We start from the raw sequence: 26912 nt of genomic DNA on the forward strand, positions 1-26912 counted from the left end.
ATATTTTATTATATTATATATTCAAACAATCACTGGAAACTACAGTTGGCAAGCTTTACAATTTTAATGACGGTTCCTTTTGAAATGATCTAGTATATGCAAAAAATGAAGTAAAAAGTTTACCACTGCTGCTGTTGCATCTTGTACTCCAAAGAGATGACATCGAGCAAAAATAAATGATTTGCCGACACATATCTATGGCTAACTTGTATTACTGGGTGAGTCTGTCAAACCCGAATTGTTATTTGCACTGCAGTCGTTCTGTTCCACAGTCAGACTGTTGCGTTTTCCTTCACTTTTAATGTGAAGTGCTTCCACACAGCTGACGCAATCACACTTTATTTAGACCCTCATCTGCTATGTGCCGTCTTCCTTCTGTCAAATTAGTGAGTAATCAGATAGGATGGATGTTTTTTAGTAATTTATTAATCGAGATAAACCGGTTACGATTATTCGATTAATCTATATCCCATAGATGGTAAACGTACCGCTGGATGACCTGTATCCCATAGATGGTAAACGTACTGCAGGCTGACCTGTATCCCATAGATGATAAGGGAAACGCAGGCTGACCTGTATCCCATAGATGATAAGGGAAACGCAGGCTGACCTGTATCCCATAGATCAGGGGTGGGCAGTCTTATCCACAGAGGGTCAGTGTTGGGGCTGCGCGATCTGGGGAAAATATCTAATCGATTTTTCTGACAGATATTGCGATTGTGATTTGATTTGCAATATTATTTTTTTTACAAGTCAAGCTTTAGTTCAATATTCAGTGTGTAATAAATGTTAAAGAAATGACACAGCATTATCAGATGAGATACCATCAAAATATTAGCTGGTGTTCGTTTGTCTACATTCTAATGCAAGGATGAGAACTTAAACATGTCAATTGCTTCCAACATGCATTTAAGACATATCACATAAGCTGTGACTGTGTTTAAATTAAGTATTAATAAAATAAAACAACTGCAGTAAGAAAAAAAACAATAGACACCCTGGACCCCTAATAATTATGGAGTGATTATGGTGACAGAATTCCGTGGTTGTAAATAACAGACCTGCAAACTTGTAATTTAGTGTTGTACACCTGCGCACAGATTTACACACTTCTGTTTCAGTTTTGTACACTATTTCAGAAGTTTGCAGACTTGTCATTTAGTTTTGTACACCTGTGTAGCAAAGTTTGTGTTTAGAAAAAAGTTTTGCACACTTATGTTTTCAAAGTCACAGACTTGAAACTTCACATTTGCACATTTTTCTGTAGATATCTTGTCTATACCCAGATGTTGTCTTTGATGTTATAAAGGTTGCCTTTTGGAGCTGTAATAGCTATACGACCAAAGAGTGGAGAGTCAGGGGAGGTTTTACAGTGGAATGAAGCATAGGGAGAGAATCCTAGCAGAAACTGAACGGATGTGTGTAAACCAGCTTCCCTGCGTCTTCCCATTTTCTGTAGTTATATTGGGACTTTTAGGGCCTCTTTCTCCCCGTTAATATTAAATTCCACATCCGGACAATTGCCTCTGGATAAGAGCAGTGTTTTAGCAGACATTTTTCCTTTTAAACCATGCCATGTTCCTTGGGAAGACACCCTTGGCTGTGGTGAATGTCGGAACCTGGGCTTGCTGTCTGGGGCAACGGGACATTGTTGGGTTCTCAGGTCCCTATGATGTTACTACTCCTGAAGAGCGCTTGCTCCATTCTGCAGTTTGTAATCCCATCAGCAACTGCCTAGCAACCAGTCGGAGCTCCACCTAGCAATCAGCCAAGATCCTGCCTGACAACCCAGCCAGACTCTGCCTGGCACAGATTCTTTAGGAGTGGCTGTATGCAAGGGTATTTATTAAATTTAATTATGTTGACAGTTATTTCTGCAGAATAATGTGCAGCTTCAGTTCGCTGGCTCAGTGGGGAGCGCTGTAGCCTCACACCTTCAGGGCTGGTGGTTCATGAATACCCCCAGCTGTGTGTGTGCTCATGTTGGTCTCCTCTGCATTCTGCAGTTTTTTTTCCAGAAGTTCAAACGCAAATTGTTAGGTGAGTCGCTTCCCATAATTGTGAGTGTGTGGCACCCTGCAGTGGAATGACATCTTATCTCCTGCCTTATGCCCTGTGCTAAAGAAATAAGCAAGTAAGAGGGACGAGAAGAGGGATGTTAGCGAATACCAACAAATGCTGGATTCTGTCCTCATATTAATATACAACCAGAACAACAAGAAGAAAACGCTTCTCTTGGCGTGCTATGGAGCATGTAGCATCACCCAGCTGGTGTAGCACACTGGAAAACTGTAGTACAGTCCACCAACCTGCACAAACCATGAGCCTCGACTACCTGTTATGATTGACAGTTAAGCAATGTGTTACGCATCTCTGCATCCTCCCACGTGCATGTCACGTTTGAGAATTTGGTATAGAAGAGGAAACCTGCAGTAGGCTGTAACGAGTGCTTAATTGAAGTCATCTATAAAAATGAGATGCCTTTTGCAATTTCAGCCTCCGCTTCCCGCAGTGCTGCTCCTTCCGGCCGGGCCACACGCTTTCCTTCTTGGTCCTTCTTCCTTTCTTCTGTTCTCCTCCTCTTCGCCTGTCATTCTTATTCTTCTCTCTCCCTCCTCCATCTTCCCTCTCTAGCTCTTTCCAGCATTGCCATCCTCTCCCCCCCCCCCTTTTCCACACTCCCTCTTTCTTCATGGAAGGTGAGAAAGGCTAGCTGGAATGCTTTGTTTGGTCATTGTTGTCATGGCAACCCCCCCGGCAGACTCTGAAACCCCCAGTAGGCGGGGTGTCAGCCAGCTCCATTGTACCTGCTAAGCCAGTTGGCAGCCAACCATTCTATTCTCAGCACCCCCCCTCCCCTACCTTGCCCTGCGGAGGGGAGGGGGGACTAGAAAACAGCCCCCAGTGGAATGAGGGCTCTATTCCATTGAACAGCCTTTTGGTTGTTGACAGAATGCCTGCTAATGTGGGCCCAGATCAAGCCCTTTGTAGATGAAATGTTCTAGTGAATAAACCAGAGGAGCATGTTTGTGGTGTGTCTGGAGACTGCTGTGCAGTCAGCCTGCCTGAACTTGGGAAACATTTCAGCATCTCATCGCTCTTCTCCTTTGATGTCTAAGTGTCTCAGAATACTGCTTCTCTGTTCCAAAATAAATGTGTTTTCCCCTCTCAAATGTCCGGAACGCAAAGGAATTTTTTTAAACAAACATTGATTGTTGTTGCTCTCTTCACCTGCATTTATCTTGGTTTACTCTGTACACTGTAAATACGTGCATAGATCTGTGAATGCGTGCATAGATCTGTGAATGCGTAGACAAATCTATAAATGCGTACATAGATCTGTGATTGCGTAGACGAATCTAAATGCACACACAAATCTCAGGACACTTGCAAACCTTGTTACACATTTAGATTCTTTTACAGGTTTACGAATCTGATTATGCAAAAGCATTCTGAATACACATTTACAGATTCCTGCACATATTTGCAAATCTCAGTACGTATTTACAAATATTCTTACACAATTGCAAATCTGATTGTCAGTTTGTGTGTTCGTACAGTCACACGACTCTCCATACACATTTGCCAATAATTTTGCTACAATAATTGCCTCATGCTCTCCATTCATTGGGGTTTTAATTGCAAGCAGACACAGAGGCCATGTTTAGCAAGAGGATCAGCCTCTGATTGATGTGCTCGAGTCCTTGAAAGGTAAACCTGGCTGGTGTGTGTAGAAGGAAATTGAATGAGTGTCATACATTTTAGAGGATGGACCCCTCCTCCACAGCTAAGGAACCCAGTGGTGATGGCCGTGCCCCCCCCCCCCCCCCCCCCACAGAAGCAACTGGAAGCCATGGCATGCTTTGTCTGTGTGATTAATTGCCCCAGCAATCTATGAATGACAGTTGGGCTGTGGAGCGAAGGGAATTTTGGGAAAGACTCTGGGCACCAGAGGGAAGGTCGCAGATTGGAGCAACGAGGATTTTCTGGGTTGAGTATAGTGTGAGTGATGACACTGGACTGTCCTACTCAGTTCAAGTATTTATTTATTTATTTTTTTTACAGTAGGAGAATTTTTGTAAACGGAGATAACAATCTGAGAATGGGTGCATCCAGGTGCCATCAGAATGGTTCAGGAACAGGAAACGGGAACAGCTGTGCTGCCCATTCATGAAGAAACGAATAGAAACTAAGCATCACAGCGCTAGAGATTTGGATTTTTTCTGAGAGTAAAACAAGTGAACAATCAGGGTTCTTAGGGCTGGTTCATACTTTTCCACACAAGCGCAAAACTCCACCCTGTATATGGTGACGTGGACACGTACAGTTCTCCTGTCAAGTACTTTGCACATGACCACAGCGTTTTTGTATTTATATTATTATTATTTATTATTGTTTTAGTACATTCCCTGCACACATACCGTAGCCATAAGTTTTGTGTCTGTTTCCCTATGTGTCGCAAATTCAGAGAGACAGTCAGAGGGTTTTCCAACTTTGGTCAGCTGGCTGGCGTGAGATGTTCAGTTTGAGACAAGTCTGCACACACATGCACACGCATTTACATGTATGTAACAGTTTTATTTACCTTGGGAAGAGTCTGTGGGGTTTGCTAATCACCCCTACGCTCGTCAGAAGCATCTATGTCGGTATTTAAAGTGGACGCTAGTGAGTCGATCACGCGCAGTGTGTCCAGAGCTGCACTTACAGTGCTGCACGGACGCAAATTACAGTGCAATGGAGTGCAGCAGGTGTCCGTCCATGGAGGTGCGCAGTGACATTACAAACGTTCAAGCGGACACGTCCACTGGTACGCACGTGGTGGAGTATGAACCAGCCTTTATGGTAGTTTCCCAACCCAGCCAGGACGGTCAACCTCAGGCAGTGTGGAAGACGCTTTTTTCAGCTTTTTATGTTCTCTATTTTCTCTCAGGGAAGTTCTAAGAGTTGCAATAAATTGTTTTGGATCAAATAGCAGATCCAGGAATAAATCATTTCAAAGAAAACACAACGTCACTGAGCTCTTGGATTTGTCGTGAACACTGATATTCCATTGAATCAGAAACACATCCCATATCTATTACGGATAAAAACCAGGAAATTATGCACAGACTAAACATCATGCTTCCTCTGTGTGCATGTAAGAAAGCATCGACAGGAGAATTAGGTCCTTTTTCTAGACTTGAAAAGGTTTTGAAGACCAGGTGGTCACCACGCCCCGCCAAAGGCCATTATGCGGATTATTCCTTCCTGTGTGTTTGTCAGGATACACTTGGGATTTGCTCACCCTCCTTTGCAGATGTGTGGATCAGGAGACAGTTGTAATACTGCTTTAGGCCCCAGTTTGTGTATGTGTGTGTATATGAGATTTGCGGGGGAGACACAGGTGAAGTTGCTCATCCCTCCCAAACAGCCAAAAACCGGCTGCACTGCATCTTTCATTGGTGAATCCAAACTGACCAATGACCTTGCGGTTGGCCTGCCTCATTAGCATGACTTTGGGTTGGAACATAATGGGCCTTTTCACTCTGACACCAGCTCTTGGTGACAAATGCTTGGCAACAACAACTGGTCCGTAGCCCAGCTTGTCCTGGCTGGTCTCGGTTTTCACAATGAATTTGCTTCCCCCTCCTCTCCTCAGAGCAGTCCCAGCTGCTGCTCACGGGGCTGGGTGTGGCTCAGCCTAGCCGCCTCTTAGCTAATACTTCACAAGTATACCCGTGATAATAATTACCCTAATTTCTCTAATATATGGGCTTCTAAAAAGTATCCAGATTTTTAATGAAGTATAAAGAGAAAACATAATCATTCAATATGGCTCCAACACCCCAGGTTAAAGAGCATGCAGACTGAATAATTTTCCCTGTGTTCTCCTGGGCTCCTGACCTCTGAGCCCCCAACCCTTTTTCTACTGGGCCTTTCTGTCCTACCTTCTACATCATAGAATACTGCTGAGCTGGACCGGTCCTTTTATTTAACTACACATGGTTTTGAAAATCCTCATGCTGCCCTTAAATGCTTCTTCATGCGTGTACAGAATCTTCCTGTTTAAACTGTATCCTATGTGATGCACATTCTTACGATGCTCAAATGTAGTTGTTGCATTGTTTTCTATGGGGATACATCCTATTTAGGACTGCAAGAAAAGTTTAGGCACAGTTTAATGTATGAGAGGTATGACACCCCAGAATGCTGATCTAGGGAGGAGGGTAGCTGAGGAAGATCGGGGATCCAGTCAGATCCTGCTTAGGGCTCCAAGGTGCCATTGTGAACTCGTATGCTTTCTGTGCGCATTGCAGCATAGATAGTGTTGATATACATCCAGCTTTGCTTTTTTATTGAATGGTGTTACAAATGTCAACAATAATGATGGTAAAATGTCTTTAAGGCATCCTGCGGCCTAAATTGAGTTGGGGTATTAATGAGTGGAGTGCATGATCGTGTGTGTCATGCGTTTCTGTCCAGGGTGTCGCCTACCTCCTTCCCAGTGCTTTCTGGGACCCGGCTCACTGCTGATTGGCTGCCGTAACTGAGCTAGGGTCAGGTCAGTGTGGGCTTCATTCTGTCAGAGACCCCTGTCTGATTAGATCAGCCCCTGTGTCTCCTGTCTCCTATCATCACCCTTTTTTGCTGCACTTGTTAGTCTTTTTTGCCAATAGGAATTATTTAGCTATTAATTTAGCATTTATCTTCCTTTCTGTGATTTCAACTGTACTTCACTGCAAAGATAGCATACGTGGAGTCTTGCTCTGAGATGTTGGTATAAAAATAGCCTGGATTTGTGCCAGCTAACGAATGTGAGCATTTTTCAGATGGATGGATATGTGTATATAACAGTAAATGGAACACTCTCATTTCTGTACACCCCCCCCCCCCATTTAATTGTTTTGGAGAAAGGTTAGAATGTCAGGAAGGGTTCCTAGAGTTTCTGGGCTTCTCAGCTACCTCCATCCAGCTGAGATAGCACTGGCCCACAGGTTTCATAGCTTTCTTGGAGACCCAGTAAGTAAAAATCCCACAATCTTTCCATAGAGGACCTTCCTTGTTCCTTAAAATCACAGAGCCCCCTCCCTCCCATCTTGCGCATCATTTCTCTCATGTTCCTCTGGGTTAAGAGGAAAGAGGTTGGTGCTTCCCTTTGATTTATTTCTATTAACAAACCCTTCCTTAAACTTTTGTTTCATATGTGAGGTAATTATTTTAGTCGGTGATGCCTCTTCTTCTGGCCTGTATGAGTGCCCCCCCCCCCCCCCTTCCAGCTTATTGTTCCCTTGGCCCATATTGGACTGTGAGAGTAGTCTTTACTCTGGGGAGGGGGGGTGGGGTTCTGACCATTTTAGCGATGGTGATTTATTTCAGTGGGAAGAGTTCCCTGGGGACACGAAGGGGGTAAGAGCCAGGGTCGTTTTTGTTCCCAGGGAGGGAACATGCTTCAAGCCGCCCTTGTCATCTGCACCCGCTTCTTTTTCATCGCCGTCCTTCAGTGTGAGCATCACATGCTTTCGCAAAGACTAATCAGGTTTATTAATGTGAGGGCGGTGCTTATAATTAAACGGGATTGTAGCCTATGGAATTTAGCGGCTGTTGAAGGATTATGTTGTTCCATTTGAACTCCTAACTCATAAATTCCGAGCTCTTAATCAGAAATTTCAACTGGAACGCCCCCTGAAGTTGGAATTCCGACTTGTGAACTCAACCCTGTCCTCAGAATTCAAGATGGCTGCTCCCTTTATCAATAGGAAAGTTAAAGCTGTAGTTTTCTACTGTTTATTAACACTTACGTTTTATTTGTGGCTCATTAAATCGGTTGAACACACAGTACTTTCCATCTGTGGACGTGTTGCTGCGCAAAATACTTTGTAATGTGTTGGTATCCTCTGAAATTGCTAGCAGTGACTAACAATTAACTAGGCTACAACTGGGAACCGTTTCATTAAGGGGGATTTCTTGGGATTGTTGGATTTAAGGTAGTCTGGGCTAAATGTAAGAGGAGAGGTAAGGAGCAAGCACTGATACAGTGCATTGCCGTACCCATCACATGTCTTATAGATTATAGATTAACGTCATACCCAGGATGAAGCAATTGCAGGTTAAGGGCCTTGCACAAGGGCCCAATGGAGTAGAATCACTCTGGGCATTCACGGGATTTGAACCTGTGTACATGTTTGTCTTAATTTGAGTCCTGTAAAAAAAAGAAAAGAAAACAGGCTCCAGAGCTTAAATGTTAAATGTTTGTAGAGATTTGTATGTTATCTTGTGAATCTCAAACTGAGTAGGGCTACCCCAGAATTAAACTTTATTCTCCCTCTGTCTGTTCCTTTTCCCCCAGATGGTGTACACACAGTGTCTGCCCAGTGTCTCCTCCAGGTGACCATCATCACAGACCAGATGCTGTCCAACAGTATCACACTGCGGCTAGCCAACATGTCCCAGGAGGACTTCCTGTCTCCACTCCTTGGGGACTTCTTGGAGGGCGTGGCCCGGGTGCTGTCTGCCACCCGCGAGGACGTGGTGGTCTTCAACATCCAGGATGACACGGACGTCAACACGCGCATCCTCAATGTCAGCTTGTCGGTGGCGATGCCAGGGGCCGGGCCCTCCCGGGGCCGATTCTTCGGCTCCGAGGAGCTCCAGGAGCGACTGTACCTCAACCGCAGCCTGCTGGCACACGTCTCCGCGCTGCGCGTGCTGCCCTTCGATGACAACATCTGCCTGCGCGAGCCCTGCGAGAACTACATGAAGTGCGTGTCAGTGCTGCGCTTTGACAGCCTGGCACCCTTCATCGCCTCTGACACCATCCTCTTCCGCCCCATCCATCCCATCGCCGGGCTCCGCTGCCGCTGCCCACGTGGCTTTACAGGCGACTACTGCGAGACGGAGATTGACCTGTGCTACTCGCGACCCTGTGGGCCCCATGGTGTGTGCCGCCCTCGTGAAGGCGGCTTCTCCTGCGAGTGCCTGGAGGATTACACTGGTGAGCGGGCCGCCCTTTTGCCATAGGAATGTAGCAAGCTTGTTTTAGGGACTTTGTCTGTCTGTTTTCATGAGCATTTTTTAAAAGTCCTCTAGGAGGCTATCCCCTCATCTTGGAAGGTGATGATACATGGGGCAACTTTTTGAACAATGTTGCTGGGCAGTTAGACCCTTAAACTTTCTCTGGTCCCCTCCTTTGGTATTAGTGTCTGGTGTCTCTCCTATACTTCCTCTGGTCTGACTGTCCCTTCTATTGGTCTCTATTGGTGACTGTTCTCATAGGGTCTTGATATTGATCTAAGCTGTATCTTCTGCACACGTCCCAAGGCCTCATTTACAAGCGATACATTGTTTATTTGTAGTCTTTTCTATAAGACCCTATATTAGGAGGTCACTGGACAAATCATGTCAGTGTTATAGGTTATTTTGTTTTTAATGTCACATCTGTTGGTTCCATTGAACAGATTATTCTCTCCTATTTGGGGGTTAAAGGATAGTTGTAGGATTGTTGTAAGTCAGTAATGCTGGCAAGTTGTGACCGTTTCTTTGTATCCCAGCTTGTTACACTCACAGCTCATTGAAGTTCATTAGAAGGATTAACAGGCAGACGTTTTGAAGTCTTTTGAGCTCTCGTCCCAGGAGGGTCCCTGTGGTAGCTTAGTAACATTTCAAATCCTCCTTTTCTTTTAGGGGACTATTCATGTACAGTGATGATTATTAAAACTCAAGTACCTAATACAATACCCGTCCCTCCCTGATGAAAGAAATCCCTGGATTCCTTTTGATGCCTGGAAAAGCAAGGTGGTAACTGTGCGAGTCTGGGGTCCATTGCACTAGGAAATGGTGTTTGTGCCCCTGTTATGTATATATGATGACCTTCACTTTGCGGGATTGTTTAATCAGAGCGGGACTTCCATTACTGTGGTGAGATCTCAAATCTGATGGCAGATCGAGAGCTCCATTACGGTGGTGAGATCTCAAATCTGATGGCAGATCGAGAGCTCCATTACGGTGGTGAGATCTCAAATCTGATGGCAGATCGAGAGCTCCATTACGGCGGTGAGATCTCAAATCTGATGGCAGATCGAGAGCTCCATTACGGCGGTGAGATCTCAAATCTGATGGCAGATCGAGAGCTCCATTACGGCGGTGAGATCTCAAATCTGATGGCAGATCGAGAGCTCCATTACGGCGGTGAGATCTCAAATCTGATGGCAGATCGAGAGCTCCATTACGGTGGTGAGATCTCAAATCTGATGGCAGAGTGGGAGCTCCATTACGGCGGTTACCAATCTGGGGGATCAGTGCTATTTCTAACCTGGTCACCGTGTCTAATGAGAGATGCATATCTAAGATCTAAGTCTCTGTTGTGCCCTCTGTAATATTTACTCCTGGAACATTTGTCCTAGCACTGGGCTAAGGAATGAGCTGAGCTTCCAGACTTAAAGAAGCTTAAAAGAAGGGAAGTACCTACAAAATGATGAAAGACACCACAGATGCCCTAGAGCTGAACGATTGCTGCCGGAGAAGAAAAAAGAGGGAGAAAACAAGCTGAAACTGCTCAATGAAAACTGTGTTAAATGCTTGGGGGATTGTGTGCCTGTCTGCTTAGAGCTGTCGTCTCCTCTTTGTCCTTGGGGTCCCGGTCTGATGCGTGAAGGCACCAGAAAATAAACACGGAACTAACCTGGGTCCAGCAGCTCCATGGGGCAGGGAAGTTGTCTGGGAGACCCGTTACTCTGGCAACTACAAATTTTTTCCCCCCTATTCCTCTCTCCTCGAGCTAATGTGGAGGAAAAAGGATGTTTGTGGTGAGCTTTGGAGCAGGCTGAATCCCTAATGATGAAAAATGTGTTTCTTTTATTTCCAGTTTTTTTTTTCAGCTGTGGCTCAAGAATCACACTTCTGTCTGGGAGGTAATTTGATGCAGCAGAGAGAGCTGGAGGGGGGAAAGGTGCAGGGGAATGTTTGCAAGCCAAATGCAGTGGCTGGGGGCATGGTGGGCCGGGGCATGTGTTTCTGTGGCTGTCATGTGGAGCGGCTGAGGAAGCGCGTTTCCGTTTGATCGGACTTACTAAAGCCAGGTGGAATGTAAGGAAAAAAAACAGAGTTTTGCGTATGAGAATGGATTGACCTGGAATGTCAGATCGTACATTATTAATTGCTGCTCTGTTCCAGAGGGTTAATGCAGAACCACGATCAAAGGCAGCACTCAGGCCAGGCAGATAAATGAGCCCCCCCCCCTCCCCCCCCCCCCCCCCCCCCGCCCCAATTGATCTCACACATTTTTCAATTTTTTTTTTTTTTTGCAGGAGAGCTTAGTGGCTTTTACTTGTTGCATAACAGCAGTCGTGGCTCGTTGGTGGGTGAGATCTGTAACTGGCTGCAGTATGCAGTGTGCAGTATGCAGTGTGTGCCAAATGTCTGGGTCTTGTAAGAACTTCATTTTCAACTGTCCTGACCTGCCATAGAGGCGGCTTTATATTTCACGCTGATGTACTTTACATATGTCGCTAGACGGCCGACAGACGTGTAACAGGTGTCTGCCCCTTTTCAGCCAATGTGTGTCACGTGATCAGCGTGCGCCTGTGTCCTGACTGCTCCGCTTCTCCTGCGCCAGGTGAAAGATGCGAGCTCTCGACGCGCTCGGACCGTTGTGTCCCCGGGGTGTGCAAGAACGGGGGAACGTGCGTCAACCTGCTGGTGGGCGGCTTCAAGTGCGAGTGCCCCCCAGGGAGCTACGAGAAGCCCTACTGCCAGATGAACACTCGCAGCTTCCCACCAAATTCCTTCCTCACCTTCAGGGGACTCCGACAGCGGTTCCACTTCACTCTCTCCCTCACGTACGTATGGCGCCCCGTGCAGGGACCCTGTGGAAGTACACTTAACACAGTCTTTCCTATATGCACAGACCGTAATCTTGCAATAAAGCAAAGCCTGGCAGGTGCGTGTGCTTGCTGGCGTGTGTGGGTGCGTACATGCGTGTGCATGCATTTGCATTCTCTGCGTCACATTATGAGTTATGAATATGAATTATGAGTCCGGCGTAAACTGCCTGTGAAAGGCGTCGAGAGGGAAATGGTGGGCGGAGGAGTGCGGCAGCGTGGTGCTCGGTGGCTCCGGTGCCTGTGCACTGGCAGAGGCACAGCCTTGCTGCGTGACATGGCTCTCCTGCTTGGATAAGTGAGGGTTAATGTGGTTGCAGTGGCTCAGCATGCCTGCTTCTGCTCTCCGCCCCGATTTGACTTCCAGTGACCCGTGCTGGGTGGAAAGCCCCCCCCCCCCCCCTCTTTTTGTCACCACCGTAAAAACACTTTGAAACCAGAACCAGTTGGGCTCTTTTTTGTTTAGTTTTTTTTTTTTTTATAGGAAGGAAAGTACAGGTGAGAGGAACATAACACCACTACCTTCAAAATGTGACGAGAAGCCGGACTGGTTTGTGATGGTTGGAATGGAGGCATGAATTTGGTTAAAACCCTAATATTTTGCTTCCACCTGGACGCATTAAGCGGTGAGCCTTACTCAGGTTTCACGCAGATCTCCGCTACTTTGCACTTTTCCGGGGCATTTTATGAAGTGATGGGGATATTTTCACAATAGACGAAATACATTCGGCTCATTTAAATGGCAAAACTTTGAAGGGATTTACAATGAACTTGAACTGGAGAAAGTTGCATTTAAAACCTTTTTGTGTATAATGGTCAAACATGTGTGTTACGTATTTAAATGTTATGAAAGTCTGTAGTTGTTCACTGGGTGGCGTGTGGATCTGTGGGTTAGAAGCTGGTGCCAGTGATTGGTAGGTATACGGTGCGAATCCTGTGGCTGGCAGAGTGACGTCAGTATTGGGCCCTTGATCAAGGCTTGATTGCTCAAGCGATACCGTCTAGCTCTGTTCTCTGATTCTCACTTCTCTTTTGCTTTGGACAAAAGCATCTACTGAATGGGTAAATGTCATAATTAAATGAAGCTCAGCCAGTTATGTTCACAGCTCTGAACTGACTGTTGTTCCTTTTCAGGTTCGCCACCAAGGAGCGCAATGGCCTTCTGTTCTACAACGGACGCTTCAACGAGAAGCACGATTTCATCGCCATGGAGGTCACCAACGAGCAAATCCAGTTGACCTTCTCCGCAGGTGTGCTTCAGGCTGGCGGACCGAGAATCGGCTGTCCTTCTAGACGTGTGCTGTGCCCGATGCTTACTGTTCCTTGGAGATCAAGAAGGTCCCTTTGTGTAGCATGTCAGTGAAAATGTTCTCCCGTGAGGGGTTTGCATTTCAGTGGACCTGCAGCATGGGGATATGGTGCCCAGGCTTAGCATCTGTGTGTGTCGTCTCCTCTGCTTCTCCTAGGATGGCTTATGCTTCTGGTTCTGCCTGCCGTGCTGCAGGCATCTGCCTCAGGGGTCGGCATAGCCTCCCTGCGCATTGAGCTTTTCTGATTGCTGCTCTCTTTCCATAGGAGAGACAAAGACCACAGTGTCACCCTTCATCATGGGTGGTGTGAGTGATGGCCAGTGGCATGTGGTCCAGGTTCACTACTATAACCAGGTGAGATTTGGCTGGGGTTGGGCTATAGTGGGGCTCTGTGCATGATGGTAGCTTCGATGACTAGGGGAAGGTGTGGCAGCTGCTGTGTCACATTCTCCCCACATTTGGTTCCCCCCCCTCAGCCCACCCTGAGTCAGGCTGGTCTACCCCAGGGCCCCTCCGACCAGAAGGTTGCCGTGGTAACCGTGGATGAGTGTGACACCTCCGTGGCACTGAAGTTTGGTCACATGCTTGGCAACTACTCCTGCTCTGCCCAGGGGAGCCAATCAGGATCCAAAAAGTAAGGAGGTAGTCGGTCTGCAGAGTGTGGGTGTGTGCGAGTGATCTTCTGCATGCTTGTCGCGGTGGAAAAGGACATGAATGTTCAGTGAGATGATGGCCATGTGATGTTCTGCAGGGAAGCTTCTGTAGCGAAGCAGCAGATCCCTGTGTGTAAATAAGTAAAAGCCCACCTGAGGTCCGATAATGTCACCTGCTTTGTGAGGCCAGTGCTGTTTGACGCCCAGGGCAAATTAAGACCCCACTTTCTGACCTGACGGTAAAAGCAAGGAGCTTCTTGTCTGAATAGTGACCTTTCCTGTTCCGTGTCAGAGGCAAATTTCTCCAACCCTGGAGGCCAGCCGCACCGCTTACTGATACCCTACCCCCTTCCCCCTCTGCCCCACCCAGGTCACTGGATCTGACGGGGCCGCTGCTTCTGGGCGGCGTGCCCAACTTGCCAGAGGACTTCCCGGTACGGAACCGCCAGTTTGTGGGCTGCATGAAGAACCTGCGCATTGACCACCAGCAGGTGGACATGGAGGACCACATTGCAAACAACGGCACTATGCCAGGTAAGATTAAAGAAAGGCAGCTGGTTTAAGATGAAAATAGGTGTGCTGGTCTTTCATGGCAAAGCAGACCGGTATTGCAGTTGATTTTTTTTTTGTTGTTGTTGATCAAACGCACCTCAGCCTGGCACAAATGTCTCTACAAAGGCCTTACTAAAGCAAATTATAGCCACATTTTACATCCGATGAAGTATAGTGTCACATCATTTCCCAGGATGCTTTGCAAAGAAGCACTTTTGCAACAACAACCCCTGTCAAAATGGAGGAACCTGTGTAAACCGATGGGGCTCCTACAGCTGTGACTGCCCCCTAGGTTTTGGAGGCCGGAACTGTGAGAAAGGTAAGAGGAGAGGCAAGACAATTCTCTGTTGTATTCATGACCTGGAGAGCTTCTGGAAATGTCTGGCTACATATACAGAAACTCCAAAGAGTATATCCTCAGTAATAAAGAATAAATATGTAGGATATTAACATATGATTAATGTCAGGATGTCTGTCAGTGCGGAGTGGGTCACTGTTCACAAAACTGCTTTGGGAAAAAATGCATCTTTTTAAAATCAAGGCAGTTTTGGTGCAGACAACATTTTTATAATGAATCAGGCAATTATCCTGAGTTGGGGACTCTCTCTCTCTCGAGGACAGAGGTGGAGAATAAGGAATACAAGGGCGCTGGGTGCTCGATTATTCATTTACTAGACTAACAGGGTCCCAAGGGAAAACAAGCACCATCTCCTGTAGGTCCCATGTGGCCACATGAAATGTCGTACGCAGCTTCAACGAGATAAACACTGATCTCCGTGGCAACATGCATGTGACCATGTGGGTCTAACACAGCCGGGGACATGGTTGCCTGTAATACCTATTATTCACTGTGACTGTCACAGTTTATGTTACGTTTTTAAGGCAGAGCGTTTGTGTCACAAGCCTAGAATGTTAACTGCTATGCTGAATAACTTTGGTTCATTGGTAGTGTGAACTGAGGGAATATTAAGCTAATTACACTATTCTGGGGTGAAGAGGTCCTCTCCTACCTGCAGTACTGCAACACACCACCAGGGGATCCATATTCATACTGCAACCATGGCTGCATGCTGTCCTTTGCCAGAAGTGGAGAGTTCAGGTCCAGAAAGTACAAATCCAGACCAGGATTTTGTTTCAACCAACCAGTTGAGCATACAGAGTCACAAGTCACAGAGTACTGAACTGCTTGGTTGAAACAAAATCCTGGTCTGGATTTGTACTTTCCGGACCTGAAATCTCCACCTCTGTCTTTTGCTAATTAGTGTTCCTATGCAGTGCACAACTAATTTATGAGCAGAAGAGAGATGGGGGTACAGTAACAGGTGTCTTCATCTGAGGGAATTTTGTTGGTGTGCGGTGGAAAACCAGCGAGTGTCTGTATACTGCAGGCCTCCCCTTTCCGAGCTGAACACCGAGCTGACGCTCCACCGCTTAGAACCTCACCTGGGCTCCTTGGAGACCATCTGGAACCAACTAGGACTTTTAAATTATGGACTTGAACTGAATTCCAATTTAATACTGAACCAACTTTAGCGTAACGTTACTGAGTGGATCTTAGCATGCGGCCGAAGCGACGACACTTTTATATCTATTTTTATATCTTCACTTCTTTTAAAATGAAAAATTGATCATTAATCTTGAACTAATTTTAATTGCACCCCGGTTGCCCAGAGGAGGATGGGGTCCCCTTCTGAGTCTAGGTTCCTCTCAAGGTTTCTTCCTGCTAGAGGGAGTTTTTCCTCGCCACTGTCACCTCAGGCTTGCTTGGTGATGGTTCGGGTCAGTAATATGTAAAGTGCTTTGCCACAATGACTGTTGTTAAAAGCGCTATACAATTAAATTGAATTGAATTGGAATTGGTGCAATCAGCAGAGACATAAATGGGTAAGTGACTGACTGCATCTGTGTGGTTCTGTATTTCGGAGCTTCAGCCCTCTTAAGGACACCAGGTGCCATCCATACCTGTCTTTATGCTGCCCTCTAATTGATTCTGACCCTGATCTTTACCCCTGTCTGTCCCATGCTGCAGTTACGATGAGTCCGCAGCATTTTCAAGGCAACAGTTTCATCCACTGGAGCAACCTGGAAATGGCTGTTATGGTGCCCTGGTATATCGAGATCATGTTCCGCACGCGGCAAGCCAGCGCTATGCTGCTCCATGTGGTGGGAGGATCTCATCACAGCATCACTATTCAGGTGAAAAACTGCTGCATAAATATGAATTGTAGTTTTCAATGCAACTATTGTACCTTTGTTCTTGAGAATTAGTTTTTTGTTCAGCTTGCTCTAGCACCATCTTTCCTCAAATAAATGTTACACAGATGTTAGAGCTGTTATGTTTCTACATTCTTGTCCCCGTTTCACTTTAATGAATTATTATTACCAGCTTTTTATTGTTTCATATAAGATTTTGATGCAAGTTTCTAAATGATTTCCTTTAATTAAAAATTGCAGTATTCAGGCATCTTGACTGTTTTATTGAACAGTTGGACAAAATTGCTGATACTTAGCGGAAGAGGGTTGAGGGGAGGATTGATTGGCAGTTCAAAGGTCATATGGCCCCTGTGCAGCTCCAGGACGGCGGGCTGCTCCTGTCGCTGCAGTTTGACGAGGACGACACCAGCCTGCTGCATATGGATGAGCTCAAAGTCAACGACGGAGACTGGCATCAGCTGCAGCTGGAGCTGAGGGGGGAGGGCCGGTCGGGGCCCCCCATGGCTCTGCTCACCCTGGATTATGGCCTGCACATGGTGACGTGTATACACATACACACACACACACACACACACAGACACGCACACACAAACACGGGGCCCTGCCTCTACTGATTGTGTGTGTCTCTGTACTGTGCAGACCAGCACAGAGCTAAGCGGGAAGCTGGATGGACTGATTCTGCAGGCTCTGAGTGTGGGCGGAATCCCCCGGGAGACGGGCTCGGTGCTCCAGGGGTTCCGGGGATGCGTGCAGGTGAGTGTTAACCTGGGAGTGGCAGTGGTAAAGGGGGCGTGGTTAATCGCTGTGGGGTGACAGGTGGCAGTGCACACGAGCCTATCTGATGTGAGGGAATTCAGTCTCCTAGCGTACAGTCTAGGTCTTTCCGGCGTCCTGAAGTGTCGTTCTCCCTGTCAGAGGTGCACCTGTCTCTAATCTCCAATGGCGTCCCCTGCAGGGCGTGCAGGTCGGCAAGGCCTCGGCCGGCACCGTATCCCTCTCTATGACGCAGGCCGAGAGCCGCAACGTGGAGCCTGGCTGCAGCCTCCCAGACCCATGCGACTCGAGCCCCTGCCCTTCTAGCAGCTACTGCAGTGACGACTGGGACAGTTACTCCTGCAGCTGTGACCCAGGTGCCTGACCACTGCCCATCCCATCATCGTTAGCAGTACCAGTAAATCCCCCAGTTCAGGTAGCAGAAATCCAGTACCTTCTTTCTAAATGAATCGCCAATGTTAGGTTACTATGGAGACAGCTGCACAGACGTCTGCTCTCTGAACCCCTGCGAGCACCAGTCGTCCTGTACAAGGAAGCCCAGCTCGTCCCACGGCTACACCTGCGACTGCCCCGCCAGCTATTTCGGCCAGTACTGCGAGAAGAGGTGAGGGCACCCGCCACCATTTTTGGGGGGCTAAACTCTCCCACATTACTGTGGCAGCAGGTCTGGGATCAGCAGGCATGCTTTTGTACCCAGGATCGACCAGCCGTGCCCACGGGGCTGGTGGGGACACAAGACTTGCGGCCCGTGCTCCTGCCAGACTGAGAAGGGCTTCGACGCCGACTGCAACAAGACCACAGGGGAATGTCGCTGCAAGGTACGTGTGCCTGCCGCTTTAAGGCCCCCCCACCCGCCTTCAGCCCCATGTATATCCTCCTGAGATCCAGGGTTGGTGAGGTTATACCCCCACACATGTGCCGTCCCCTAAATGTCCTCTTTAAGGAACAACAGGACTTAATATAGTGCCATGGACCATAGGAGAGATATGAACAAAAAGATAAATGAACTGCTGGATCTCTGGAGGATTGGAACCAGAATAAAACATAAACATGCTGTGAACTAGGCGGGATTAAGTCGTCTCTCCTTCCTGAAGAGGCTCCACTTCCTTGGCGCATGCAGGTTCCTGTCACAGCAGTTCCGCCAGTGCTTTGTTCTGGGTGCTGTCTTCCCTGTTGTATCATACTGGCAAATAAACTAAACAAAGGTTACTTATGTGTTGCGGAACCCCCCCCCCCCCCCCCCCAGAGCAGCCGGACAGGACAAGGACAATCAACTTGTACCATGTTTCAACCAATTTAAATCATTAAGGGTCTTGCTCAAGGACCTGCAGACGTTATGAGACTGGGCTTGAACCGGCGACCTGCTGATTACAGGCACGCAGGCTTGCCCACTGCATTACATGCTGCCCCCAAATAGCTTATGGAGCATCATCTGCCAGGACCCGGATTCGGCCACAACGCAAAGTACTAACCACTATACGATCACGGCGAGCCACCCGTCATACTTCCCTGCCCTCCCAAAAACGCATAGTCAGTATCAGACTGATTATCAGAAGTTCCTTGCCTCGTCCTCCAGGACAACCACTACCGGCCCACGGGCAGCGAGGCCTGCCTGCCATGTGACTGTTACCCCCGTCGGCTCCTTCTTGCGGGCCTGTGAACCCGAGTCCGGCCTGTGTCCCTGCAAGCCGGGCGTCATCGGCCGCCAGTGTGACCGCTGCGACAACCCCTTCGCCGAGGTCTCCCCCAATGGCTGCGAGGGTGAGTGAGGCCATCAACCCCAGCAGGCTTTAAGTGGAGCAGGTATACCTGCCAATCTGATTGTGTGCTCAGACTGTAAGGGTGTAAAGACCAAGGTTCCTTGGATGACACCTACTGGTCAAATCCTAAATTGCAGCTGGAGTCACACACATGGGTATTGAACAGTGTTTCCCAGTCCAGTCCTCATTGAGGGAGCAAAAATGTGGACCATCTGTGCGTCCCCCAGATTGGGAAACAGTGGGATGGATGGATATAGTTTTTGAGGAGAAAATTGTGGAAAAAAAAAAAATTTTGATCGCAATTACTTTTTGGCAGACATAGCTAGTGATGTTTGCACAATTTTTTAAATAAAATAAAAATTAAGGCTAGATTGCACTAACAAGGATTGAATTAATCTTGGGTTAGACTTAATCTGAGGTTAATAAGAATGCATGTCATAATTTTAACACTGGATTAGTTAAACCAGTTTAAACTATGATTAAAATAGGATTAATTTAGCATCTGCCATGGTGGAGTCCAACAAAATGTAAGTAATTTCACGATGCATCCTAGGCTAAGTAAATATGACCCTAAATAAAGTTAATGCAAATGTCTTATGAACTTTTGAAAAATAAAAGTGGCTACTTTAACCACACTTTGCGTAATGCTGATTTGCTTTTACTTTTCACACACAACTGGGACATTAATTGAGCAGTAGTCCTTTCCATTAAAAACCACCTGGATTAGTAATCAAAGTAAGCATGGGGGACACAAAAGGTTCGTAGGTTAAACTTCACACATAATTTCATATGAAAAACAATGGATAAAAGAAGTCATTATGTTAGTTACATGTTAGTTACTGGGGGGATTGATGGCAAGCAAAATGGGACACAGCCTGTTATTTATATTTTACTTACATGACCCATGTCATGTTCATGATTCATATTAATTAAATTTTTCTGCATGATCGCTGGTCTAACCTTCGCACTGGGGTATTATCACACCCTCTTATGTAAATTTATACTGCTAGGAAAACTCACCATTGTTTTAAAAACTTCACTTGGTTCTATCCTGTCTATGTGTCACTTTTTCCTCCAATCCCATCCAGCAAAGAAATGTAGCCACATTGTCAATAAACCTGAAACAGACCTAACATGAACCTCCTCAAGTGGTGATTTAAATATGACGACTAATCCGTCTTTAATACAACGTTTAAATTCACTGGGGCAACAGACTTGAATTCAATCTAGGTTTAAGTGGAAATTAAACTGAGATTACCAAAGGTTTAGATTTATCCGGGAGTAAGTGTAAACCATGTTTAAAGTTTAGTGCAACTGGATTAGTAGATTAGAATCTTGATTTAATCCAGTTGAAATGTTAAGCCATATTGGTGCAACCCAGCCTAAGTATCGTATTTTAAATGGATTAGCTTGTCACAAGGAAATATGGAGGAACAGAAGAGGGAAACGTTCTGCTCTTTGAATTGCTATAGCTGAACATTGGTGTTTGCTGTAATAATAATGTGTCACTAAGTGTCACTTTCTCCTGGACCCCCCTGCAGTGATCTACGACAGCTGCCCCCGCGCCATCGAAGCCGGTATCTGGTGGCCACGGACCAGGTTTGGTCTGCCTGCCGCTGTAGCCTGTCCCAAGGGTTCCATCGGTATGTCTGTCAGCGATACAGTTAATAAACCTGCTCGGGAAACAAAGGCACTGGCTTCGAGTGTTAGGCTGGGCTGAAGCATCGGCTGTCCCAAGGAGCTAAAATATGAGACTTGACTGGCTGTCAGCTTTAATCTCCAGTGAGGGACCAGGTTTCATGATTGTTTGCTTGAGCGAGTTGATGCTGTGTGAGGGGATCACCTGTGTCTGTAATGTTAGTCTCACACAGTGAAGGTGATGTCACCCTCCCCCCCCCCCCCCACTCCCCAGGCACCGCCATACGCCACTGTGACGAGCACAAGGGCTGGCTGTCCCCCAACCTCTTCAACTGCACGTCTCTCACCTTCGCCAGCCTCAAGACCATGGTATGTGTGAAACTCACTTCAGCTTGTGTGCTTTTCTTGCTGTTTGCCCAAGCCGACCCCTAAATGCTTCGTGAGGGATGCTGTTCAGTGCCAGCACCATAACGTCAAGTGTGGAAGGAGAGTCAGGAGTGACTTTTATTAGGATTCTCAAAATGAGTTTCTGACAATTGTCACCCCCATGAACCCTAAAAATATTTAGCTGAAGGAAATATTTAGTTCAAGGGGTTAAAAAAAATCAAATTACATCATAAGGAGCATAATTGAATGAGTTCCAAAGGTTTTTATTTAACTACGTATGTATAAAACCGTTTATTTTAATAGCCCAGGTTATTTATCAGTGTACGACTAATTTGGCTACTTGGCTATGGAGGTATGATCTGCCGAGACCATTGTTTGACGTCCAAACTGATCTTCATTCTTAACAGAAGATGATACCAGATGATGTCATTTGGGTCTATATGTAAAACTACCCTGTCCTTTGGCAGACTTTCTCACCTGGTTTACAGAACCAGTAACAAACAAGAAATAACACAGCGTAGTGTCGTGGAACTGGAGCCTTGTTATGCTGTGCTGCAGGCTGACGAGATGGCAGCGAACATATCCGGCCTGAACCCGGGGCGGGTGATGCAGGCGGCAGCCATGCTGAATAATGCCAGCCAGCACACGCAGGCCTACTATGGGAGCGACGTGCGGGTGGCCTACCGCCTGCTGCAGAGCGTGCTCCAGCACGAGAGCCAACAGCACGGCTTCGGCCTTGCCGCCACTCAGGACGTGCACTTCACCGAGGTCAGGCACGCTCGCGCACAACCACACGCATGCCATAATACCTGTAAAGCCCAACCGAGCAGAATCAGTCGAAACGGACGGCTTACGAGAATCCTAGTGCAGTCTGGTTTTACCGGGACCCCTCACCCCTCCTTGCAGAACCTGCTGCGGGCAGGTAGCGCCATCCTGGCCCCGGAAACCCGGCCGCACTGGGATCTGATCCAGCAGACGGAGGGTGGCTCCGCACTACTGTTACATCGCTATGAGACTTACGCCAACGCGCTGGCCCAGAACATGCGGAAGACCTACCTCAGCCCATTCACCTTCGCCACGCCCAACATCGGTGAGCCAGGTGCCTCACCACCAAGGCGTGTGGGGAGTCTCTGCTGCAGTTCAGCCATACGCACTGCGTGGCACGGAGCACTTTACATTAAAAAAGACTGAGGAGTATCCCTAATCCCGGAGAGGAGCAGCGCAGCGGGCTGCCCATGCCGCTTTCCCGAGTCACTTATTCAGTGCAGGGCTGATGTGACCTGGGAGCCTGTCACAGGGAGCATAAGCCCAAAAAGGGACACTTGGCAGGGGATGTCAGTCCATCCCAGTGCAAAACACACACACGTTTGTAACTGTATCTTTGTGGGGACTCTCCATTCATTTCTATGGGGAAACTCGAATCCCAACATGACGACCTTAACCCCTACCCAGCCCTAACCTTAACAATAAGTAACCAAACAAAATACGAGACTTTTGGCATTTTTAGTAGTTTAATCTTTAAAAAATTGGGGATTATATTGAGGGGACCTGAAAAATTTCCCCACAAGCTAAAAAGTAATAGATTATTACCACATTAGCCTTACAGCTTAGGTCTTTTAAAAGAGAACTAACAGTTCGCAACTTATTGGTATTGACTTAGTGGACAAAAAGCTTTAAGAAGATAGATGGATCAATCAGTGGATGGATGGATGGATTTTTTTTTAATAAAGTTGCATTTGACACTATTGCAATTTCATGCTTTAGCAATTCAAAAAGTACTAATTACTTATGACTCACTGGATGTGTGTGTTTTTTTGCTCCTCCTTTACTGCCTGCACTTCCTATTCCTACCCCTCACCCCCCCCCATCCCCCCCCCCCAGTCGTCTCAGTGGACCGACTGGACAGGATGACCCTGGCGGGGGCCAGGCTGCCACGCTACGAAGCCCTGCGGGGACCGCGACCTGCCGACCTGGAGACTTCCGTCACCCTCCCCGAGCCGTCGAGTGCAGGGCAACCTGGAAACCACACTTCCTCTCGGGGGCGCCGTCACCCCGCCGAGGGCAGGCGGGAGGCCTTCGCCAGCGTCATCATCTACCACAGCTTGGCTGCTCTGCTGCCTCAGCACTATGACCCTGATAAGAGAAGCCTCAGGTAAGTGGGTGTCTAAGCATATTTGGCCCACACTCATACCCTGGGGGGCGGGTCTAAATGACCCTGGTCTCGGGGCCTCTTACACAGGGTGCCCAAGCGACCAGTCATCAACACGCCGGTAGTCAGCATCTCAGTGCACGATGAGGAGGAGCCACCCCTGCAAAAGCTGGAGAGACCTGTGACCGTGCAGTTCCGCCTCGTGCAGACAGAGGAGCGCACCAAACCCATCTGTGTCTTCTGGAACCACTCCATCCCGTGAGCACTGGTCACTCCATTATAGCCAGTCACCTTCTGGAGGTGCCATGTAGAAATGCCTTTATTCCCTTTCGCCCTCTGGGCATTCATTCAGTACTTCACCCCGTCGATATGACACTAACTGGAGAAAGTGGTATTGTGATGTTACAGGTTTCAACCACAAGAGGGCAACCTGCCCAACTTTGGTACCCCTGCGTGTTCTCAAGTAATCTGTGTGAAGATCTCACAAATACACATCTTGTTGGGATATTATTTCAGAATCATAAGGGAGTATTAAAAAGTATTTGCGGTATTTTTATTTACAGTGGAGTTTAGTTTAGTTTTATTTTGAGTTTAGTCATTTAATTTTCAAGTTCAGTGATTTTAGGAAACTAGTTTGGAAGTTAACTTGCTAACTAAGCTGTGTGTGTTCAAGCTGGGCTAGAGGCTTTGAAACAGCAAGGCTGAAACCAGAGGGGATGCTGACTTTACTCCTCAGAAGTCCTTCGATGAAGGAGAGCATGATCGACATGTAATAGAGAAAAATGCTTTTGTGGTCATTCTGCCAGCTGTCCACACTGCAGTGTATCTACAGAGATGTGTTTTGCGGTTCATTCCCTGCGCTCTGCTGCCTACAGGGTTGGGGGCTCAGGTGGATGGTCGACAAAGGGCTGTGAGGTTGTGTTCCGCAATTACACTCACATCAGCTGTCAGTGCAGTCACATGACCAGCTTCGCCGTTTTGATGGATGTATCTCGGCGGGAGGTGAGTAGGAAGTGGGGATTCTTCCCCTGCCACGTGTGTGTGTGTATATTTTATATTTGTTATGTTTTTTTAATGGGCCAAGATGAAATTCCTGTGTGGAATTTTTAGTCAGTTATTCTTTTTTTTTTTACCAGTAATGTTCTCCCCCTGTTCTCCACTCTATCTTCCCTCCTGTTCATCCCCTGGCTTTCTTGCATCTTGCTGCCCCCCCCGTTATTCCTCCCCATCACCCCCCCCTTGTACCACCCCATCACCCCCCTCCATCCCACTACATTACCCCCCCCCCCCGCTTGCTCTCTGCCTCCCATACCCTTCACTTATTGCTCCCTCTGTGGACCAGAACGGGGAGATCCTGCCCCTGAAGGTGATCACATGGAGTACTGTGGGGGTGTCCCTGGGCTTCCTCATCCTCACCATGGTCTTCCTCGTCTGCACGAACACCGCGCAATGCAACAGGACCAGCATCATCAGCAACGGCGCCTTTGCCCTCTTCCTCTCTGAGCTGGTGTTCATCCTCGGCATCAGTCAGGCCGACAACCTGGTAAGCATGTGACACCCAGTAAAAATCAGTGTCCAGAAAAGCAGGACTTTTGGCTTTTATGCTACGCTATTTGTGTGGGGATCATCAAATATCAAAGCAGACATTCTTGCCCTGGAACTGGACAGATGATCTTAGCTACGAGGAATCCCAGTCTCATTGTTGATCACTTTCAATGGTGTGCCTCTGCTTACTCTTAACAGTGTGCCAACAGTGCTATTGTCTGCAATCCAGCAGTTTCGGAACAATGACATGAGTCCTCCCGCAGTTTATTGCTTTTTTTTTTTTTTTAAAGATGATGTTACAGATTAATTTACATTCACTTTTAACTAGATCTATTTTTCCCCTAACTGTACTGTGGTAATTTTGTACCACATGATCAATTATTATCCGGCGAATCAAATCAATTGTAACCAGGTCGGCATATAGTATTTTTTATAAACTGTTAAAGCAGTCATTTCTTGGAACGTCATTAAGCATGGCCGTATGGCAAATGACATTTATATTGACACAGCCATGTGTGATAGGGGGCGTGAGCTGATCAGCCTGCCGTGTCTTTGTCCTCCTACCCTTTGCAGTTCCTGTGCACTGTCATTGCCATCCTGCTGCACTTCCTCTACATGTGCACCTTTGCATGGCTCCTGCTGGAGGCACTGCACTCCTACCGCATGCTCAGTGAGGTGCGCGACATTAACTATGGCCCCATGCGCTTCTACTACATGATTGGCTGGGGTGTGCCCGCTTTCATTACAGGTAAGCTCCTCATGTTTTGTCTTGTTAGGCGTTTAATATTTCCTCCTGTCCAATAGGGAGGGGTATCAACTTACCCATGATGCAATACTCCTCACCATGCCAATGTCACAATTCAGTGCATCACAGTATTAACATCGTATCCTAATGGTTAACATTCTGTTATCTACCAAGGATGAGTCAGTACTTTGAATGAAGTCGTCGCACATTTAAACTTCCATCACTGGAATGGAAAATTAAAATGGAAAAACTGCAAAACATATGGAATGAAACATCTGACATGTACCTTACTGTTTCAGTGATAGTCACTTTCCTGCATTTTTGCATTGCAATACACTTAGCATAGGCTACATAAACAGCATATTTTTAATCAGCAAATGTTGAAAAGATCTTTGTAAAATAAAACATTTGATTCAACCATCTGCCAGTGTTAAATGGTACGGCGATAAATGAATAAATCGATGCAGTGGTTCAAAATATTGATGAAAAATAATTTCTAACTGAATCAGTTTAACGATCGATTACAGCATCGATACATCCGATTGATGTCTCTGACGCACTTTAAAGCTGAGGTTGTGTACATATAAAATGGCTCTTTCACTCCCTCAGGCTGCTCTTCTGGTCTCTGACCCTCTGGGGTAGGTTAGCATTTCCCTGGTGTCTTGCGCTCACCGTGAGTGTAACTTCTGCAGGGCTGGCGGTGGGCCTGGACCCTGAGGGCTACGGGAACCCTGACTTTTGCTGGCTGTCCATGTATGACACGCTCATCTGGAGCTTCGCAGGGCCGGTGGCAGTGGCAGTGTCTGTGAGTGTCGCCCATCCCACACACCCCACACATACAAAGAAAGAACAAAAAGACGCATTTGTCTAATCATTTTCTGCCGTACCATCACAGATGAGTGTCTTCCTCTACATTCTGGCAGCCAAGGCATCTTGCTCTCGACGACACCAAGGATTAGAGAAGAAGGCAGGACCAACGTGAGTGTCTCATGCCCTGCCTGACTGAAAATCCCATAACAACACGGTCATTAATGGATCACTCAGTTTCTTAAAAGACCCATATAATCGATTCACACAGGCATGTGGGTCACACAGTTTGCTAAAAGTCAAAACGCATAGTGGGAGAGACTGCCATGTGCTCTCAGCGAGATTGGTTTAACCCATTTATCATTAGTGACTTGGATAGAGGATGGACGGCAGCAGTTAGCCTTCTGGCTAAGGATGTCGAGTGCCTTGGGTCTAGTCTCAGGAGGTGCCCAATTGTAGAACTCTTCAGCATGATATTTACCTGCTCCTGTTTAAAACAGGATAAAATATGCTATGGAAATGA

At 47.0% G+C, this 26912-nt stretch overlaps 1 protein-coding gene across 1 annotated transcript in view; it reads left to right on the top strand.

The window, feature by feature from the left end:
* Positions 1-26912, top strand: part of LOC125744550 (cadherin EGF LAG seven-pass G-type receptor 2-like) — a 48848-nt gene that overhangs the window by 14730 nt on the left and 7206 nt on the right. The window contains 26 exon segments of the mRNA XM_049016519.1: positions 8327-8971; positions 11591-11813; positions 12990-13105; positions 13431-13519; positions 13642-13799; positions 14189-14352; positions 14564-14689; positions 16400-16566; positions 16941-17120; positions 17224-17337; positions 17540-17714; positions 17821-17962; positions 18056-18176; positions 18935-18988; positions 18990-19119; positions 20660-20761; positions 21031-21125; positions 21702-21911; positions 22050-22233; positions 23025-23295; positions 23383-23550; positions 24168-24294; positions 24635-24835; positions 25411-25585; positions 26275-26387; positions 26478-26560. Of these exon segments, the coding sequence (XP_048872476.1) occupies positions 8327-8971; positions 11591-11813; positions 12990-13105; positions 13431-13519; positions 13642-13799; positions 14189-14352; positions 14564-14689; positions 16400-16566; positions 16941-17120; positions 17224-17337; positions 17540-17714; positions 17821-17962; positions 18056-18176; positions 18935-18988; positions 18990-19119; positions 20660-20761; positions 21031-21125; positions 21702-21911; positions 22050-22233; positions 23025-23295; positions 23383-23550; positions 24168-24294; positions 24635-24835; positions 25411-25585; positions 26275-26387; positions 26478-26560 (4333 nt within the window).

The sequence above is a fragment of the Brienomyrus brachyistius genome, chromosome 6, assembly GCF_023856365.1.
Source record: "Brienomyrus brachyistius isolate T26 chromosome 6, BBRACH_0.4, whole genome shotgun sequence".
In the NCBI taxonomy this organism is placed as follows: Eukaryota; Metazoa; Chordata; class Actinopteri; order Osteoglossiformes; family Mormyridae; genus Brienomyrus; species Brienomyrus brachyistius.